This window comes from Suillus clintonianus (genome assembly GCF_016758775.1).
Source record: "Suillus clintonianus strain FC179 chromosome Unknown DEU56scaffold_44, whole genome shotgun sequence".
Taxonomy (NCBI): domain Eukaryota; kingdom Fungi; phylum Basidiomycota; class Agaricomycetes; order Boletales; family Suillaceae; genus Suillus; species Suillus clintonianus.
Genome location: NW_024539268.1, coordinates 245409 through 264350, shown reverse-complemented (window position 1 = coordinate 264350; position 18942 = coordinate 245409). Strand labels below are relative to the sequence as shown.

General features: G+C 49.4%; 5 protein-coding genes across 5 annotated transcripts; 2 read left to right on the top strand and 3 right to left on the bottom strand.

Annotated features, from left to right (window-relative positions):
- Window positions 1–2593: 2593 nt before the first annotated feature.
- DEU56DRAFT_871827 (uncharacterized protein) lies at window positions 2594–4248 on the top strand (the record flags this gene model as incomplete). The annotated part of the gene is made up of 7 exons (XM_041355735.1): window positions 2594–2732; window positions 2809–2922; window positions 2973–3106; window positions 3157–3350; window positions 3372–3681; window positions 3712–4079; window positions 4131–4248. The coding sequence occupies 7 exons, from the start codon at window positions 2594–2596 to the stop codon at window positions 4246–4248; spliced, it is 1377 nt and encodes a 458-aa protein (XP_041207596.1).
- A 516-nt stretch (window positions 4249–4764) lies between these two features.
- Window positions 4765–5404, bottom strand: DEU56DRAFT_756884 (uncharacterized protein; the record flags this gene model as incomplete). The annotated part of the gene is made up of 5 exons (XM_041350070.1): window positions 4765–4839; window positions 4895–4949; window positions 5005–5093; window positions 5149–5229; window positions 5282–5404. The coding sequence occupies 5 exons, from the start codon at window positions 5402–5404 to the stop codon at window positions 4765–4767; spliced, it is 423 nt and encodes a 140-aa protein (XP_041207595.1).
- Window positions 5405–7804: 2400 nt separating this feature from the next.
- On the bottom strand, window positions 7805–10133 carry DEU56DRAFT_949978 (putative halogenase; the record flags this gene model as incomplete). Its single annotated transcript, XM_041359115.1, has 12 exons — window positions 7805–8208; window positions 8259–8329; window positions 8381–8433; window positions 8486–8598; window positions 8652–8805; window positions 8862–9167; window positions 9214–9550; window positions 9597–9643; window positions 9699–9741; window positions 9795–9891; window positions 9950–10065; window positions 10116–10133. 12 exons carry the CDS (start codon window positions 10131–10133, stop codon window positions 7974–7976), a joined length of 1590 nt encoding a protein of 529 aa, XP_041207594.1. The 3' UTR covers window positions 7805–7973.
- Window positions 10134–11470: 1337 nt separating this feature from the next.
- Window positions 11471–16188, bottom strand: DEU56DRAFT_809058 (coatomer WD associated region-domain-containing protein). Its single transcript, XM_041353459.1, has 15 exons — window positions 15989–16188; window positions 15822–15935; window positions 15683–15763; window positions 15539–15633; window positions 14531–15481; window positions 14248–14479; window positions 14059–14197; window positions 13764–14004; window positions 13555–13710; window positions 13305–13503; window positions 12724–13253; window positions 12343–12666; window positions 12020–12292; window positions 11572–11963; window positions 11471–11516 (listed from the first exon to the last, which is right to left on the bottom strand). The coding sequence occupies exons 1-14, from the start codon at window positions 16035–16037 to the stop codon at window positions 11721–11723; spliced, it is 3627 nt and encodes a 1208-aa protein (XP_041207593.1). The 5' UTR covers window positions 16038–16188; the 3' UTR covers window positions 11471–11516; window positions 11572–11720.
- A 79-nt stretch (window positions 16189–16267) lies between these two features.
- DEU56DRAFT_809055 (PIN domain-like protein) lies at window positions 16268–18671 on the top strand. The gene is made up of 6 exons (XM_041353458.1): window positions 16268–16406; window positions 16458–16520; window positions 16571–16733; window positions 16783–17341; window positions 17408–17841; window positions 17894–18671. Exons 1-6 carry the CDS (start codon window positions 16366–16368, stop codon window positions 18401–18403), a joined length of 1770 nt encoding a protein of 589 aa, XP_041207592.1. The 5' UTR covers window positions 16268–16365; the 3' UTR covers window positions 18404–18671.
- The last annotated feature ends 271 nt before the right edge of the window (window positions 18672–18942 follow it).

Genomic DNA, 18942 nt, shown 5'->3' with positions numbered 1-18942 from the left:
GCTTTGATCACGGATTTCTTCGTCAGCGTTCTGCTCCTGGGAGCCCGTACTCTGGCCGCAATGCTCTTGCTGTTTCCAGCGTTGGGTTTCACAGTTCATACATGGTCCCTCACAGTCCACATCTTCCCCGGTATCCTGGTGAATCTGCGGGAGGATCCGGCGCAACGCAGCCACACGCGCCTCTGCATGCGTGTAGATGGGAGTGTGGGGTGGGCTTGCGAGGTGCATGGTAGCAGTGTGGGCAGAGGACGAAGGTGAGTGTGAGGGTGGAATACGCTCGAGGTTCGAGACCGGCAATAAGGCGTTATGGTTAGATGAGATTGAAGTTGATGAGGTGGGAGGTAAGGTCAATGTAGGCGTGATATGCGATGGAGCAGAGTCACATTTGGAGGATGATGCAGAGTAGAAAGAAGTGAGTGCAGATGGAATGGAAGTGCGTGCAGGGTTGTGATTTGAATGAGCAGACGAGGGCAATATGGGATTTAATAATGAGTTTGGGAAGATGCGGAGTGACGTCGTGGACATGTGTTGATCAGGACTATCCCGTCTCGGTTGTGAGGCCGGCCAAGACCTGTAATTTGACATAGACCTAACATTTGCCTCATTGCTGTCGTCCACTCTACTGAAACTCTCCTCGAGTGGAGTGTCAGGGGATGGGGTTGGGAACGGCGAGAAAATTTCAGGCCCGTTTATGGGAACTTTGGCGTTCAATGTAGTGGGAGCTACTGAGCGAGAGGAAACCTCGGTTATTGCAGGAGACGAGATGTGGTTAAAGACATCAGGGGACGTAGATGAGTCCGGAGAAGCTCTAGATTCTGAGCTCCCAGGTAAGTTGGGATCTTGCTGAACATTATGAATATAATCTTGCGAGTGAACGAATGCTGTTGGGTTGGTGTGTTAGTTTGCCAGCTCCGAATATATGCACGCGAATAAAAGTATGGAAGTGGAAGATTCTGTGCATGTCCATGGAGGCTTGTCCGGATGGGCAAAGAAGAGGGGGTCTTTTGAAGTAAGAAAGAGCTTACCCGGGGCACGATACGGATTGTTAACTGCGCCTGTGTATGCAGGCATTCATCAGGCAAATTGACAATTGCGTGGAGAAGTCGACGATGATGATGTCCAGCAATATGTGAACGAACACCACCGTCAAAAGTAAGTGAAATACACGCCGTGTTGAGAGAGACGAGGTTGTTTTTTAAGTGTCAGCATGAGATGAGAAGTAGAAAACGAGAAACATACGATTCGAGGTCCAGTCAGCAGGGGCGAGCGTTTCAGGAGAGCACACCACGGGAGGAAACCAAGGCCGAAATAGACATGCCGACGGGGGTGGTGCGGTGGTAGGAAGAGGGTCATCTGTGGCTGTCGATATGTTCAAATATTCTAAAGCTTGGTGCATCAGCCATCATTGTCAATCAATATTCAAAAGGCGCACCCTTTTGAACTGGAGGAGATACTGTACGTGCAGGGTGACCTACTCAGCAAAGCACCATCAGAATGCAAGATAAAAACAAGGTTCAGCAACGCACGACAAGCGGTGTCCAAACTAGAAACACGTTCAAGTAAGTCATTGATCGCGCCATCCATGGTCGCTAACCGACGGACTATGCCCCCCTCCAATTGTACTGTTTCTAAATCCATATTTTCCCCTTTCTTCTTTTTCTTCTTCTTCTTCTTGCCGCGATCAGGACCTACGTTACCGCATATTACACCTTCCAAAACTTTGACGCTCGTGCTCAACTCATTCAAGTCATTTGACATCTTTTTCTGCTCCTCACGGGAGGCCTCCATGCACTGGAGGATTGCTTTGACATCTACATAGAGTTGCTGCAGTGAGACGTTGGAGGGGATCGTTGTCTGCTGACAGATCGGTGAGGCAGAGGTGGACGCAACGGGGGTAGATGAGATCGGTGCTGAATCTGCTGGTCCGGGGGCAGACTGAGGAGGTTGAACTCGAAAGCTGGAAGAGTACTGCATCCAGGTGTTTGACATGGTGGTCCACTCGAATGGTGGCTCTGGGATGTGATATCACAATCAGATCGATCTACGTGTCGACCGTCGGGTACGTACAATTGGCTCATACATGTAATAGAATATCAGAACTTCGAAGCGGCGATCTCGACACGAGCCTCACGTGACCTACAACGAGGTGTGTAGTTCAAACTTTACAGCTCTTCCTGATCGTTGAACGTTGAACGCATGGACCTGGTCAAGGTGCTGCCCTCTGGAGATCGAGGACCCGAGGTGCAGAAGTGGACAGAAGTGGACATGCATCGCAGCAGGAACTGTATTGCTCGACAATATTATTATTATTTGTCATCGAGACCGCTGCGATTGTGAAAATGGGGACTTCGACTGTGACTAAGAAAGGAAGCGCTCAGCACCGTACACAGTGCAGCTGTAGAGGCGACGTTGTACTAGGACATGGAATGTGACTGTGTGGTACCGCCTAGGCTGTTGTCGAGAATATACCAGAACAAGCAGCTGACATCAAGATGTGACACGTCTCACGGCGCAGCGCCTCCTAAGAGTGAACGTTCCTCTGGACCTGTCTGACTCTCACTATCATAATCTCTCGAATTTTCTACCGCTGTGCATGTCCAACTTGAACGGGCTCCCTTTACTCAGTGGTCCTCCACCGTCGCCGGGGACAGATCGATCACCGAACGCATGTAGGAAATGTAACAAGGAATTCATTCCCTTCTTTACACGCTCAACCCGATGTAATCACTGTGGTCAGTCAATCTGCCATGCAGCAGTAACTATAGATTGGCTGATTGGATTCAAAATCGTGTTCGATCGGTTTGGCAGGCTACTTGTATTGTGGGAGCTGCGCAGACTACCAGGCGCTCATGCCCCGCCATGGCGCAGCATCTGGCTACGACCAAGTCCACGTCTGTGCATTCTGCATCGATTTTCTTAACAGTGTGTTCCCTATCTTCTACCAACGTCCCAATCTGATGTCTTATATTCAGTAACCGCATCCAGTAAGTATCAGCTCAAGTGCTTGCCGCTCTCCGAGCTTCGCCGCTATGTCAACGCATACAACATTCCCGTCAAAGGCCCTATCGATAAGAATGACCTCGTAGATGTCATCATATCTGCAAAGGTGCTTTCTTTCCTACCCTGAAACATCCTTCTATCACTAACCTCTTCCAGACACCGGCAGGCACCCTTCCCCCGTCGAATGAATCCCATTATCGCACCCATGGTGTCCCCAAGCACCGTTCCTCGCGTCCCCGTGGGTTCTTCAGCACCCGTCCTCCACCCCCGACTACTCAGCAGCAAACGTCCACACCACCGACCGACTTCCCCCGTCCCGACCTTGACCCTCAGCCAACATCATACAGAACGTATACCCCCAACACCACAAGACAGCGCCAGACACCTCCCACGCCGCCCACACCTACGCCCCCTCCGCCTCAACCACATCCACGACCAAGGACAGCCTCGCAGCCACGAACGCCGCCTCGGTCCGCGCCCCACTCCACTCCACGCCCGTCTCCGTCTACTGCCAGCCCGCCTCCTGCGCGCCCACCAACTGCACCTCGCTCACCACCTCAGCCATCCACCTCATCTACGCCTCAGCCTCCGCCCCCACTCTCGGCTCTCCTTGCAATGTCCCCGTCGTCCCTCTCGCGCTTGCCTATTCACACGCTGAAACAAATATTGTACGAAGCACGTGTACGTCTGCCCGCTGACCTCCTTGAGAAGGGAGAACTCGTGGCGCGCGTCAGTGCCTGGTTGGAGGAGGAGAGAACGGCAGAGGAGGAAAGAAATAACATGGAGAGGGAAGAGAGGGAACAAGAAGAGAGGGAAATACGAGAGAGGGAGGAACAAGAAGAGAGAGAGAGGGCTGAAGCGGAAAGGTCAGCTATGGAGACGGAGCAAGCCGAGTCAGATAACGCCCAGATGCACGACCCTGCCGAGAATGTTGGGATAAATGACGAGTCCCAGCAGCATCCTCCGCCACCTTCCTCCTCTCCACCAACATCCCCACCTAGGACGACGTTCACAGAACGTTCGGGTTTATGTGTCATATGCCAGGACCAGGAGGCAAATATCGCCATCGTAGATTGCGGGTGGGTACTTCTATCATCACACGTTGGCTTTTCATTAACTCGTATTAACAGACATCTGGCCATGTGCCGCACCTGCTCCGATCTAGTACTCGCCTCATCTCGTGAATGCCCGCTCTGTCGCACTCGCATCGTCACAGAGGCACGACTTTTACGGATATTCAAGACATAGGCATGTTTTCAATGTTGTAGGTCAAGAACTTTTCTATCATTGTACTGCAATTATGCGCCATGCCCGACTATTTCGTGGTAGATAGGTGATGTTATACTGTGTATTTCTTGTGCGTGCCTAATATATAGAGACAACTATCAAGTGGAACTTGGGGCTCGTCTTGGATGCACCCAATAGTCTCAGGCTAACACTATCAACCCGTCTCGTCAGGAGTTATACTGAGGGGAACAAGCCCTCCTTTGTAGGATGAAGCCGAATTCACGGCTCTCAGCGCTCAGCACTCAACCTGGGCTGACCCATCATGCAGGATCAAGTTGGCCGCTGGCACAAATTTCAAACACGCGAGGCAAGACTTTCTCGAACGACTCGGACTAGGTACTTGCACTGAAATTTCATCCTGTCATACAACTGAAACCACCACATAGTAAGTACATCTCGAAGATGCAGCAGCCTCATCTTCCTCTTGAGTACATCGGATCCAACAGGCATAGTATGCTCGCAACTCTGACTGGCATTCTAAGTGGGCTTCGACAACACCCACTTTCCCTCTTCGGGGACTATCCCAGTTGTGCTGGCATCGAGGCCGACAGCCTGCAGAGGTGCATCAATAAGGGAAAGTATAGTGGGACAATCAATTAAACGTGACCTTGTCAGACGTTGCGACCAATGTGTACGTTTTCGTATCATTCTTGATTTGGAAACTGCCAATCAGATAAAATCATCAGTAGATTTGAATAACGACCGGCTGATACATACTGCAATGATCCATAAAGCGGGTCTGAACCCGCAAGCTGCCATTGATAACTGTCGTTTGTGACATTGCCAATGACATCATCATAATGAGCCTGGAAAGCAGGTGAGTTTCGTATTGAGCTGGTTTTTTTTCGCAGACAGACTAACACCCCATCCAATGTAAAAGTTGGATCCCACGTTCCGGATTGGCCCCTCCAGTTTGTTATTAGCGCCAACGACCACCTTCCACTACAGATATCATTTGTCAGCACGTGACTCGCAATATTCCATAGCGACATACCGTCTGCAGTGGCAATGGATCCTCTTTGCGAGGTGCGGCTACGACAATATCATTGTCCGACCACGTCAACACGACGTTCTTGTACTTGACGTTTGTAAGAAAGCCCTCGATCGTGACAGACATGATGCTGCTTGCTTCGTTGTTGGTGAGGTACGAGATATAAGAGTGAGATGGTCTTCAAACCTGTGATTGTGATATCATTTATATGCACGTCGTGTGCAGGCTCGGCATTCTGTTTTCCCGAGCCTATCGTATGCACCCCTAAATCATGCCATGCTGGTGAACCATACTGCAATTTTGGCTTATTTCGACAATGTGACGAAAGATGGCATCACCCTCCAGGTACTTCCAAGGTATGAACGTTAACCGTTCCTCGGTCCCACTGGCGAGGAATGTTTGTTATTTCGACAATGTGACGAAAGATGACATCACCCTGGTACTTCCAAGGAACGTTAACCATTCCTCGGCCCCGCTGGCGAGGAATGTTTGTCAGTACGGCGCAAGAGGACCTCATTCAACCCATTGACTTCAGATACAGATATTCTTTTGCAGGTTATTAGTTTGCGCCGGGATTATTCTACCCGGTATTTTTCTTGTTAACAGGGTCAACAATGACGATGCAAATATTAATGCTTCGATAGTAGTACAAAATCTATACCTCCAAAATCCTCTACAATATCTAGCAGGAAATACATACAGATTACAATAATCATATACATTAGTTGGAATGAGCATCGAGACAGATCGGGGTGAAGTCTACCTAGTATTCCAGTACATCCCAATTTATTTGACGACCGTCAAATTTGGAGGTCGTCTCGCAAGCAAAGAGATAAGGTGGACACATACCTAACTTGCTGGTCAGGGGCAATGAAATGATCTACCCCAGTCTCGTTGAAAATAGAATTGCGGAGAATGAGGCCTGGCCCATGTGTAATCATTCCTCGCAAGCGAATTATGTAGGAATGTATGTAACTTGTTTGAATTGGAAGTGCCAGACGTAGTATCCCTGCCCAGAATTCGAGTAATTTCCTCTTGCGCCCAGATATTCTTCGGATGCGGAATCAAGGAATGTTTACAACTCCTTTTGAGATAAAGGAGGGACCAGCAGTAGCATGGTCGCTGCCGAGACGTTCCTGATCATGGAGAAATCCTTTCGTACCGCCATGACAAAACATTCCTCGGAACCGAAATCGAAGAATGGTTCACAGCTTCTTTTGCAATGGAAGTACCAGGGTGATGCCATCTTTCGCCACATTGTCTGATCATGAGGCGATGAGTTACGATTGCAGTATGGTTCACCAGTATTGAATTACTGGCGTGATTTAGGGGTGCATGCGATAGGCTCGGGAAATCAGAATGCCGAGCCTGCACACGACCTGCATATAAATGATGTTACACTCGCAGTTTGAAGACCAACTCACTCTTATATCTCATATCTCACACCTCACCAAACAACGAATCAACCAGCAGCATGTCTGTCACGATCAATGGTGTCTTTACAAACGTCGCGGACAATACCCTCGTGTTGACGTTGAAGGACGGGAAGGCTACTGTGGAGAAGCGTGACACCATCAAGGCATATCAGACTGTGGGTACTCATTAGATTAGAGAAATGTTCCGAACTTGGTGCTGACAAGTGATGTCAACAGTGGGAGGTTCAATTTTTCGTTGGGGGCAAACTAGCGGTGCCGTTGCTGAACAAGGGCACGAACCTATACCTCGGATGGGATGTTAGTGTTTCTGCAAGATGCAGCGTTCAATGATTGAAATCTGACCTTCCTCCCAGGCCAAGTTCACCGAGGCGGTCGCCACCAATGACAAGGATTATGTATGGGAATATGGAACACCAGCGGAACTGGTTGGCGGGAAGGTCTAGTGCGTATCGGGTATTCAAACCTATCTCTCAGGTTACTGATCAGCGATTGGTTGATGGTCAGTTTCGAAGCCACCGTTGCCACAGGCAAAATCTATTCCTTGGTCGTCGATAGCAAGACGAAGGTCAAACAGCATTGTTTTTTCGTACCACATGTTTCACTGACAATGCACCTACAGGCTCTCGGTTTCGTCGAGGGAAAGGCCACCACTGACTATGGGAAGTGGACGTTGTCCTAGGATGTCAGTCGGACATCTTGCTAGCGAGCGTAGGCTGGCCAATACCAGCGATGTAAGATAATACTAGTACTAGGTGGTAGGAGATTCCTAAGGCTGTCCGAATTTGTTTGTTGTGCCATGAATGAATCTGTCAATTGCTGCGCGTGAGCCGTAGGCTCAGATAACAGAAGCACAGTACTCACGGACCTGCATGAAGTTCAGCGGACGACACTGACCCGTAAATCTTGTCTGCTCCCGAGTGCAACTAGCGTTAGTAAAGGGGGGGACTTGTAGGGTTGTGGCGCGGGAAAGTTACTGCATAAGATTTCGGACGGTGCAGTCTGATCAGAAGCGGAGAAGAGTGAATGCTTGCTTGGGCCGGAGGGGGGAAGCAGAACGAGTACGAGGAGCGAGGGTGGCCGAGTTCGAATTGGGCGAAACATCAAGTGAAAAAATCATTCAGCAAAATTTATGTACAAATTCTGTTACCTGCCAATATACTGTGTCAAGAATCAAGATGCGGATTCCTCTGTCGTCGTAATTGCGCAGCGAATAACCGAGTCCATGATGAAGCGCCCACTGGCACTACAACTGCGCATTACTAGCAACCCTGCGCAGCCACCAAACCCAATTTGCCTCGTTCTAAGACAGCTTTGAAACCAAAATGTTCCTCCACACCAAAATTCTCTGTGGGGTTGTACATCGTGTGGATGGGTTTTCGCGCGTTGATCTCCTTCAAAACAGTCTTAGCTTCCTCATCAGCATCTCCGAGCAAGCGATCGATGTCGCATTCTGTCATAACGGGTCCGTCTGGAGTTGTTAGAGCAGGATCCAATCTATTGAGTTTAGTCAGGATAATTCAGTTGAACAAACAAGAAACCCTTACCTAGCTTTGACTGCAGAATGCATCTCGGGATCAGTTGGTGCAAATAGATGACGACAGAAGTCCATAGTTTTCTGTCAATAGGATCGAGGCTGTCGCGGAAAATAGACACAAGACATACATACCTGGAGTTCGTCTTCTGTTAACGTCTTACCAACATCTGCTGTTCCTTGTATCACTGCACTCAGGTATCAGAGTTTGCAGTCATAGAAGAAAAAATCAATTCTCACCCGGCCTGATGAGATCAAATGCTCTGTCAAAATTGTCCTCATCTACATCGCTCATGACTGGCATAGCCTGATTGCGGATTTGTTTGTAGGTCCCAAGGACGACAACAAGAAACCTGCAGCATACATTGCGTCAATTGCTATCGTCCCTGCGACCAAATTCACATGCCTCGTGTAAGAGGTGGCGACCTTTGAGGTGTGCCAACGTTGGGCATGCTCTTCGCTGCAAAACCCTCGAATCGACGCAGCGATCGTGAGAGCAGCCGAAAGTCCTCCTGTGAAAGCCAAATGGACTCCAGATGAGAAGAATGGGTCAATGAATGCTTAATAATTGTCAATTACGAGTACTGCAAAAACAAAACAAAAAAACGGAAATTACCTCCGGAATCCCCCGCAATGCGGAAATGATCCCCAGCATAAGACGAAGCAGAGTAGCTAAAATCACTCGCAGATTTCACAGCTTCCGGTTTGCCATCGTTTCGAAGCGTGCCATTTCCGATCAATTTGAGGACTCCAGGGGCCCTGCTTAATTCTTCCTTATAATGAATCTGAAGATTTGAGCCGGAATCTCCTGAGGTCATACGTGAAGCCTTCTTCTTACGGCTGCTCGACTCTTGATCCATCACAATTCCAACAGATGTGGATCCATCGTGAAGAGGGATGAACCAAGCCCATCCAGACTCGTCTGCAGACATTAAGCTCAGCGTGACCAATACGAGTTGTTTTCATACCTTCAAGTGCTTCGACCCAGATAGCATTCTGGCGAGTGGTACCCGGCATGTAAGACCCGGTTCCATCCCAGTATCCCCAGCATGCAACGTTGTTGAGGGCCTCGTTATAGCGTCTGTTCTTGAGATACTTTGTGGACATGATCCCATTCCTTCCTGACGCATCAACTAGGTAATCGAAAGAGATACAGCCCTGTGTCCCAGTGCTGACATTCCTCCAGTTGGCTGAAACAGGTCTTTCGCCCTCGAACTGGAGTTCAGTGACTCTTGTGTTGTCGAACACAGTTGCGCCACACTTGGAAGCATGGCGAAATAACAAATCGTCAAATTCTGATCGAATCTGCAAAATTGTGAGATAGGAAGCATATCTCCAATATATTACAGACCACGTTCCAAGACCCATTGTTTGGGTTCAGCGCAATGAAGTCTGTATCTGGAGCAAAGAATCAATATTAGTACGACGGTGGATGAGGGTGACTGGCGCTCACATCCTTCTCGCTTGAACTGGTTCAACTTGATCGCAGCACCAGGCTATAAGAGAGTGACCGTCTAATATACTCCGGCACATTTAATACTATCCACACCTTAATTGTGAACCCGTGGTTCATGATAGATTCCTCAGCACCAACAAAGGCCAAGAAAGGGCGGACCGACGGGAGCAAACTCTCGCCAATATGATATCTAGAACAATTATGTATTTAGTAACTGTGTATACAGATGTCATTTATCATGTGCTGACCGAGGGAACTTCGCAGCCTCGAGAAGAGTGACTTCAAAACCTTCACGAGCCAAAGCAGCAGCAGCATAACTTCCGGCAGGTCCGCCGCCGACAACAAGTATTTGAGTCGAGGTTGGCTTGCCAGTATTTCAGCCTTCGTAGCAGAAACATCGGTACCGCCACTTACAAGCGTTTGGGTAGCCATTTATACAAAGGGGATTGGATGAAAGGGACATGTTGCTACACCTTTATAATGTTTGGCGTAGCGTCGCTGCGTGATAAGATCCTCGCTTCCACTTCTTCACACTCCGATATATGACAGGCGCCGAGACGCCAGATGCTAGTAGCTTGTTGGCATGTCACGCGATCCTCGGTTGCCTCCATACACAGGCGACAGAGGTACAGTATTCCTTGCGACTTGGCTGAGAAATTGACTAGTCTGAGCCGGTCTGATTCTAGAAAATCCTCGTGCCGCCGTTGAGACAAATTCCTGCCAACCGAACTTGGATGTGCCAGCCTGCCAAGGATGTGGTAGTAATTGATAGAAAAATCGTCTATCCATGGGCTAGGTTTATGTAATTCCTTTGGCAATGGAAGCTCAAATTTTGCGATCGACTGATCGGATTCTAGTCCTCGTAGGGCTGCTCAATTCAACAATGTCGTTGTCAAACGAGTCTGAGCACGCCTTGACTTTGGCTCGCTGGGGCTCTATATGTTAGCCATTTTTTTCGCTCAAGCCTCGCCCTACATTCGCGGACGCCTACGTGGTCTTTGATATTGTCAGAAAGAGTTTCAGAAGAGCCAGGCTACAGTGTCAGATTTAAGCATAGAACTGTCTGATTAGACACAGACCTTGAAGCTTGAAGCATAAAATGTCTAGTTACTTGATGTTTAAAAGCTTCTTTTTATGTGCGTGCTTGATGCCTCAAGCTTCTCGTCACGCATATAACCTCCCAAACAACGAATAGAATATATCATGTCCGAACAGACCCAGTCGATCCGCCGCGTCATTCGAAACATCAAGCACACTGATGCATGTCTTGACGGAGAACTTGGAGGTCAAGAATTTTTATGAGGACGAGTTCAAGAGCGGAGGTAATCAGAGGCCAAGTGGGTATCTAGAGACGAAGCCCTGGCCCTCATTACTGACAGTACTTGGACGGTGGGGTTTGGCATATCCAAGCTGGTGTCGCCACTGGTCCCGAGTCCGACGATGGCAAATTTTGGAGCCGTATACAAGAGAAGCATGCATATGATCGATGGTCGTTCTGTGTCGTACGTGGCCGGCCCATAAATCCGATTGAGCAGCAAGAAGGTAAAAAGACGACTCGGCTGTTGGCTTTCGGTGCAGCAGCCATCTCGGCACCTGCAAAGACCATCCTGAAGCTGGCACCCTCCAGTAGTTCTATAATCTGTTGTTGCATACCAGTAGAGTTGAACTTGCAGTTTGTGCGAACCTAGGTCGAATTTCCTTTTTCAGTTTCATACTAGTACCCCGACTATCGTCATGTCTCTTGCCGGTCTTGTCTCACTATCATCTTTCTTTAAGTCTATCCAATGCGCACTAGCGGTGGTCACGATGTCGTAGGTCGAGTCCTCATTTCCTCTCTCATTTCCGAGGATGTGTTTAATTAAGACCACAGATTCGTGCTCGTACCAATGTCAGCGCACTTATGATACCCCTGTATTCTACATAGCTGATATGTCGGAACAATTTTCAGAACAAAAAAAGGTATGCAAAGATTCGATTATCCCTAATTGACAACATTGTCCATCCACATCTAACAAAACTCTACCGCGGTGCAGGCAGCCCGCTCGCAGTCGCCCCAATCTCAGTCAGCTCTATCAACGGGTCCAATTTTCCCTTGAACTCAGGCAGGAACGCCGCATCAGTATATGGACAGCGAACTGATGGCGAGCCTTTGTAGATAGGCGTGTACGTGGCTGCGCAGATCTCAAACTCTGTGAACTCATCGTATGAGACCTCAACTGTATTCCGGGGATTGCGGTCCCCTGCTGCGATGCGCTGACGAGCCTTCACATACGGGTTAGCGAGGGGCAATGTACGAACTAAAATAATCAGGGGCGTACCTGTGCAACAATTTTGGGATCGGGGTTAAGCTCAAGGAGGCGACGTGCCAGTTTGGCAGCGGTTGCATAGTTATTGGCTTTGGCGAACACACCAATAGCGCTCCGTAGTGCAATCTGCATGTGCTGGGGCTGTAGCTGACAGTGCGTGAAATACGCGGCGAGTTCAAGGCTCCGGCGGACGTTGTCAGGTTCATCCTGTGCGATACGTCGCCGCTCAAGCTCAATGGAGACACCAAGGAGATACTCTCGGGCGGCCGTCACAGTGTCTCGCCACTGATGGTATGATCAGTTGGTGTAAAATCCAAGCAACTGATAGCGCTTACTTCCTTTGCCTCATTATCTGATGAGACAACCATAAGCAGCAAAGCTTGCAACACCGACCGGAATGTTGTCTGAGCCTCTGAGAGCTTGTTTCCAGAAACGAAGCGGTATCCCTCTGACAGCTCCGTGCGAATCGAAGGAAGCGTCCGAGCAGCAACAGGAAGTACCCGTCCAGGCGAAGTCTCCTCGGGATTCCTCCGAATGTGCAATTGCAATGGCGGCAACGAAGCGATTGGCGAAACGTAGACGTGTGATGAACGGTAGATGGACAAGAACGATGGCTTCAAGAGCGCAAAGTTCACAACGCCAAGCTGCCGGTTGAGAAGCTAGGTCATAGAGTAATTGAGTATTCTACTCGAAATGGGAGGTAACGTTTAGCTCACCTGCATGGCGGTGTCGAATGATCCTGCTGCGACGTGTTCGGCTGCGAACGGTGAGTTCCGGACCCAAAGCTCGTTCTCGCTCACACCAGGCGCAGCGCCGGCGCCAAGATCCTCCTCCTCTATGGCATCCTCAAACTCCTCATCTGCATCCTTCTCCTCATCGTCGTCCGCCTCTGCGTCGAGCTCCCATCCATCTTCCTCTACATTTGGTTCTTCATCTCTTGCCCACTCATCCAGGGCGGTAGAGGCGCCTGCACCTGGGTCCATGCCATTGCCATTGATGTGAGGTATATCACCGTCCCCATCAAGATGACCGTTGGCGAGCGCACGGTCGAAGAAGGATTCTCCCATGGAAATAGATGGCCAATTGAGGTTGGATGTAGGAGTGACAACAGATGGAGTTTGGAGGGTACACTTCCCAAACGTAGGGACGTCGTCCACGTCGGCTTCGGTAAGGCCAGCGGCCTCAAGGATTTCAGCTGCTTCTTCCTCCAAACCGTTTGTCTTTGCTGTAAGATACGCCAGGGGATCTAGGGAGCAGTGGTAAGTCTTGAAACCCAGGGTTGAAGGGATGTACTTACGAAGCCCGACGTCACGCAAGACAGTAATACGTCCAAGAACATCACCGGCATAAAGCGCATTGTGGAAGCGTGACATGGGGTCGCCTCGTGCGTCCGCGATTTTCTGCATTTTAGAAAGCTTTTCTGTACTGCCTGTAGCGAGATACAAAAATGACAGGCGGTCGAAGTTCTTGGTTTGCTGGTAGGCCTTTTCGACGATCTGGGATGCAATAAATTGACTATCGAACAACATGCAAGGGAAGAGGCAAACCTTGTGGTTGCCCTGCTTCAAGGCTTGTTGTGCTAGACGCTCCCAACACTCAGGCCGGTCGATCGCTCTTGCAGTCTCAAGTGCGACGTCCAAGTTCCCACATTCGATGGCAAGATCAAATCTCGTGTTCTTGTCTTGCACAAAGTGCAGTGCAATCTATACATTGTATAAGTATTCCATATTTCACGGATCTCCACTTGAAAACAAACCTCTGGGAAGCCCTTTTGCTGAAGATAGGCAATGATGCTCTGCCCAAGCAATGTCGACGTGCGGATGATATGGAGTATCTCGTCGTAATTGTTGCGCAGGAGCGCGAGTTTGAAGCGGTACTCAGTCGGGTCGAACGTAATAGTGCGTGGGCGTGCAGATCGGTCCAGGCAATGAGCAGTTTTACCCTTGACACGGGTAAGGTAGACGGGGTTATCGAGTGTGCAGATGACGCCATGATCACTGAAAAGACAGATAGATCAGTTGCGTGCAAGCTAGCGGAAGGAAGATCAGTACCCTTGTGGCAAGCAGTACTTGATATGGTTGAGCGTGGAGTAAATAAAAACGCCTGTGTCATCCCAAGCACCAGACTTGATCCGTATCGTCTCATGGATAAGGCTGTTTTGCGAGAAGTTTTTGTTGGCGATAGTAATCGCTGTGCATGGCTTTGAACTCAGTTTAAAGAACTACATAATATGGACTCACTGTGCTTGCTCATCAGAGCGACCAGCGACCCGTCCGCGTTCCAGACGACATATTTAACAGGTGGGCTATTCAACTCTGCGATGGTTTTCTGCTGTTGGATATCATACAGCACAACAGTAGACGTTGAACTGAGAATCAGGCAGGCTGTACCACCATAGAATATTTCATTAGTCTGGGCCGGGGGCTTGATGCTTTTCACGACTGAATTTGACAAGTCGCGAACTTCAATGAGCTGCGAAATCATGAGAACAATACTCTCTGACTGGAATATTAGAGCGACTACCTGGGAGGTTTTGTTGAGCACTGCAAACCGATTCCTTGCAACAAAGATTGCGCTGTGAGCAGAGCCACGCTTTCCATCTGAAGACGAGTCTTTAACCTCGCCATTGGACTGTGTCGGCAGTGAAGAGAGCTCAAATAGCCCATTATCGGAAGAGATGGTGACCACAACGGCGCGCTCGGCAGGGTTGTAGCTCAGGGTACGCGGAGGAACATACGGGCTTCCGAATTTCCTTACGCTCAGCAAGCCAATGTCCGAACCCGAGTTGAAGTCGTAAGTGCGCACGTACTTGTCACGGATGTAGTAAAGCATATCTCCGTGCACAGTAAACGCGGGCCGTTCGCGCTCGAGCTTGAACACAATCAGACCACCGTCATGTCCCGCTGCAAATAGATTGAGGTTAGGGTGTGCAGCCAAAATCCAGAACCTGTCGTTCTCCCGCCTGAACGTCTGGATTGCCGTCCGCTTGGCCAGATCCCAAACTCGGACAGTCTTGTCCTCAGCGCAAGACACGATCAATTCGTGCTTCGGGTGGAATATAGCACTTGACACGCTGTTGAAGTGACCTCTGCACGAGTCAACCTCCCACGCCCGGGTCTCGCTCATTCGCCAAATCTTGATCGTCCGGTCATCAGCTGCAGACACGATCAACGGTAGAGTAGGGTGGAATGACGCCCAGTTTACACCGCGATCGTGGCCTTCCAACACGTATTTGACCGTGGAGAACGTATCAAACGTCTCAAAGTTATTAGGGCCGTTATTTGGTGTATTCTTTCGCAGGCCGGAGATGTCCCAGACTCGGACGGTTTGGTCCATTGATGTTGAGACGATGAGATCATCTTTTGGGTGGAACTGCGCGGACATCACATAGTGAGAGTGCCCTGTCAGAATGGCAATACAATGCCGCGAGGTACTGTTCCATATCCGAATAGTCTGATCGTCGGACGCCGACAACTGCATATCCAGGCAACTTTCAACAAACTATTGAATACAAAACGAAACATGACTTACAATCCATGGCATTTCGTGGTGGAACTGAACGGTTCGGACATAGTCGAGGTGACCGTGCAGAGTAAATAGACACCTTCTGCTCTGAGGTTTCAGGTCTTACGATGCTCATGAGCGTGACGTTTGCGAAATAAAAACCCCACTCACCCCATACTTTGATCTTGTAGTCGTCGCCTCCAGTAACCAGTAGTGCTCGACTCGGATGAATTGCGACACCCCGGACAGGTCCTAGCAGTCGATGACATGAAATAAATACCGTAGTCATTGCATTTTGAATAAACTTTACCTTCGTGTTCTTCGAATCGGTCCACTAATACGCCCATACGGTAATTCCAGAGCTGAACACTTCCATTGTGAAGCGCGGCAGCAAGCAGTGGTTGAGTCGGATGGAAAGCAAGCCCTGTGACACACAGATTCGTCATAAACCCATGACAGGCTCAGAAACGAACATACCTTTGACGCGATTGCTCTTGGACTCGAACTTCGTGAGCATCACCGACATCTTGAGTTTGAACTCGTTTGAGTCGCGTCAATACTGAGTACGGCTTCCTGTCTAATAGCTGGTCTGTAGACGCTTATATCGATAGGTCAAGGAGCCCAGGTTATTCACAAAGGAAGGCCGTCGTCGTCGATCTGGCAGACTTACTTGCAAGGCGCTGCAGTGAGCCACGACATCGCGGTGGCGGAGTTATAAAAAGCTAGAAAAGGAAATTGCTGATGATACGGTCCTCTGTCAGGAACTGTACAATGTATATGGGACAGGAGGTTGCCTTTTGCTAATACTCAGTTTCCAACATCAAACGTCCTTTTTGTCAGAACTTGCAGTGCGCATGGGAGTTCTGGGTCTTACCCCATTTTTGCAGAAAACCTGGTGAGCTTTAAACCAGCTTTCTCTGCTCACATCTTAATTTACCTGCGTCAGCCCAGAAGTTATCAGAAAACTTCCAGACCGCCTCAGATCTCTCTGCGGTAAGACCATTGTCATGTAAGCTCTTTGTTAGACTAATTCCCCTAACTCATCTTCGACCACATTAGTGATGGCACTCTTATAACCCAGCGCCTGCACTTCGCACCCATGCCTCATCCTCATAGACACGTCCTCGGGTGGCACCGCATAATCACGGAACTCAAAGAGTGTAATGTGAAAGCAATTTGCGTCTTCGACGGTAGAGACCGTAGCGTTGCCAAAGCTCGAGAGGTAAGTTTCCACAATAACCGGAGATGCTGCAGATGGACATCTTTCCCAGGTAGAACGACGCAGGGAAATACGGAGGCTGGACGCAGCTCGTTCGTCCATCGAGGTAGAAAGACTGAGCAGACTTCGAAAATTGATGCGACTACTACCGCAATATCGTTCCATGGATCCGCCAGACCGTCGACGTGTCACCGACGCGTTAGAACACGTATCAGTGGCTCCGACGACCATTCCTACATACTCCCAGCCTTCATTGTCACCGTCGGGTTCCATTCAGAATGATGTGAACTCCGTTATTGTTAATACCGCTCGCTCTCAGACATGTCCGTCTGGTCATTCTGAATTTGAGCAGGTCTTCAATGCTCTGTCATCATATCCAGAGGAAGATACCCTTTCGACACTTTACGATTCTGTTAACATTTCGGACGCAGACATGAAGGAGATTCTTCTCGCTCGTACAGGTCAATCAGTTGCCGTCATCACGCCTAGTGATCCCAAGTCATGGCCAGACCATATAAACAGTTCAGCGTTGGATCCGGGTGCTTCCCTTATTGAAGGTATACCAAACCTCCGAATGCAAGACCTCCCTCTTGGTCCAGGCATCGGGAAAGGTGAATTTCAATTTCGAGAATTTGACTTTCAAACCTCTCAAGAAGCCATTTTCGCCACCATCGTAGATTCCGTATCCCCACCAGAGGATGTGCTTTTTGCGCTTTCCACCCTATATCAAGAGTATCGCGACTGCGTCGCACAGATCACTTCACTTCCCTCTACCGTGGAGGTCCCAGAGTCGCCAGACGAGACCCGCGTCGAGAACATTATGTCGAGGTCCCAACTCCAAATGACAATAGAGGAAGGCCAAATATGGGACACACTTGCAGACGCTCCTGAGACGGCGCTTACAACACTGGCTGAAAAGAGTGGTGTTATCTCCGAGTCTTACGCTCGCCGATCGAATCCTCCTACCGTTCAGACGTACGAGGAGAGCAAGGAGATATTGCGCGCCATGGGAGTGCCATGCATCGAGTCAGAGGGACCCTTTGAAGCAGAGGCTCTCGCATCCTCACTTGTCATCCATGGCATAGCTGATTACGTTGCAAGCGAAGATACGGTACGACCTTTTTAGAAGGCTACGTGTGAGCCTTTATTTATTCTTCACCTAGGACGTCCTAGTCTATGAGGCTCCCCTCATTCGAAATATCGCCAATAGAAACGATCCACTAATCCTCGTTTATGGGTCCCACGTTCGTTCTGCTCTCCAACTTTCCAAGTCCGCATATATCGACTTCCTCTTGCTCCTCGGCACGGACTTCTCACAGCGGATCAAGAACGTTGGTCCTCAGCGCGCACTCAAGTTCATCCGTGAATATGGCAGCATCGAGCGTGTAATCGCACAAGAACACAAGTATCCGCCGCGGCTCTCCAAACAGATGTACCTAGAACAAGTAGGCATCGCTCGGCTCGCATTCGCAACTCTGCCTCCTACTCCGGACCCTGAAATGCTGAAGCAACGCGATGTAAACCACGCGAAGGTTGCAGACATTGTACAAAAGTATAGATTACAGAGAGTACTGCCCGTTCAGTGGAATCACGGTACTGCGTTGGAGGGCAATTATTTTGCTGATAATCCTAGGGCAAGGAAGTTGACGCCCTCTGCGTACACTTCATGGTAGTCCATCGAACGTTCGTCTCAAGTCTTTTTAGATGATTAGTTACATTATTGGGCTGTTCTTGTCACTCACACTCAACGGTTTAATACAATCCAGCCTATTTCGACTTCCGCAACAACGATCACCCTCCACCTCCTTTGCCCCTACGTCTGCCCAGCAATTCACGACTTCCACTATCCTCACTACTTTATCCTCTTCAGTCACGTCTTCGTTGACTATATCCTCGAGCAACCTGAGCACCTCCAAGACCTCAATTTTGTCTACATCTCCAACTATCAATCCCACAAACTGTGCTTGTCCATAGTCAGTGTCGGACTTTCCGACAACCATAGTTATTGACGATCCGGTAGTCCCCCCCCCAACAACAACGGCCGTGACTTTGCGTATTACTAGAGACTACCTCCATGGTCGCAGGACTAACTGGTGACTCCCTCTGTACCCCAGCCACCACACTATCATAATCCGCGCACTATATTAATCTCGCCGGTTGTGTCACGATGTCCCGCATATCACTATGGCTCCACCCAAGCCATTGGACCCTG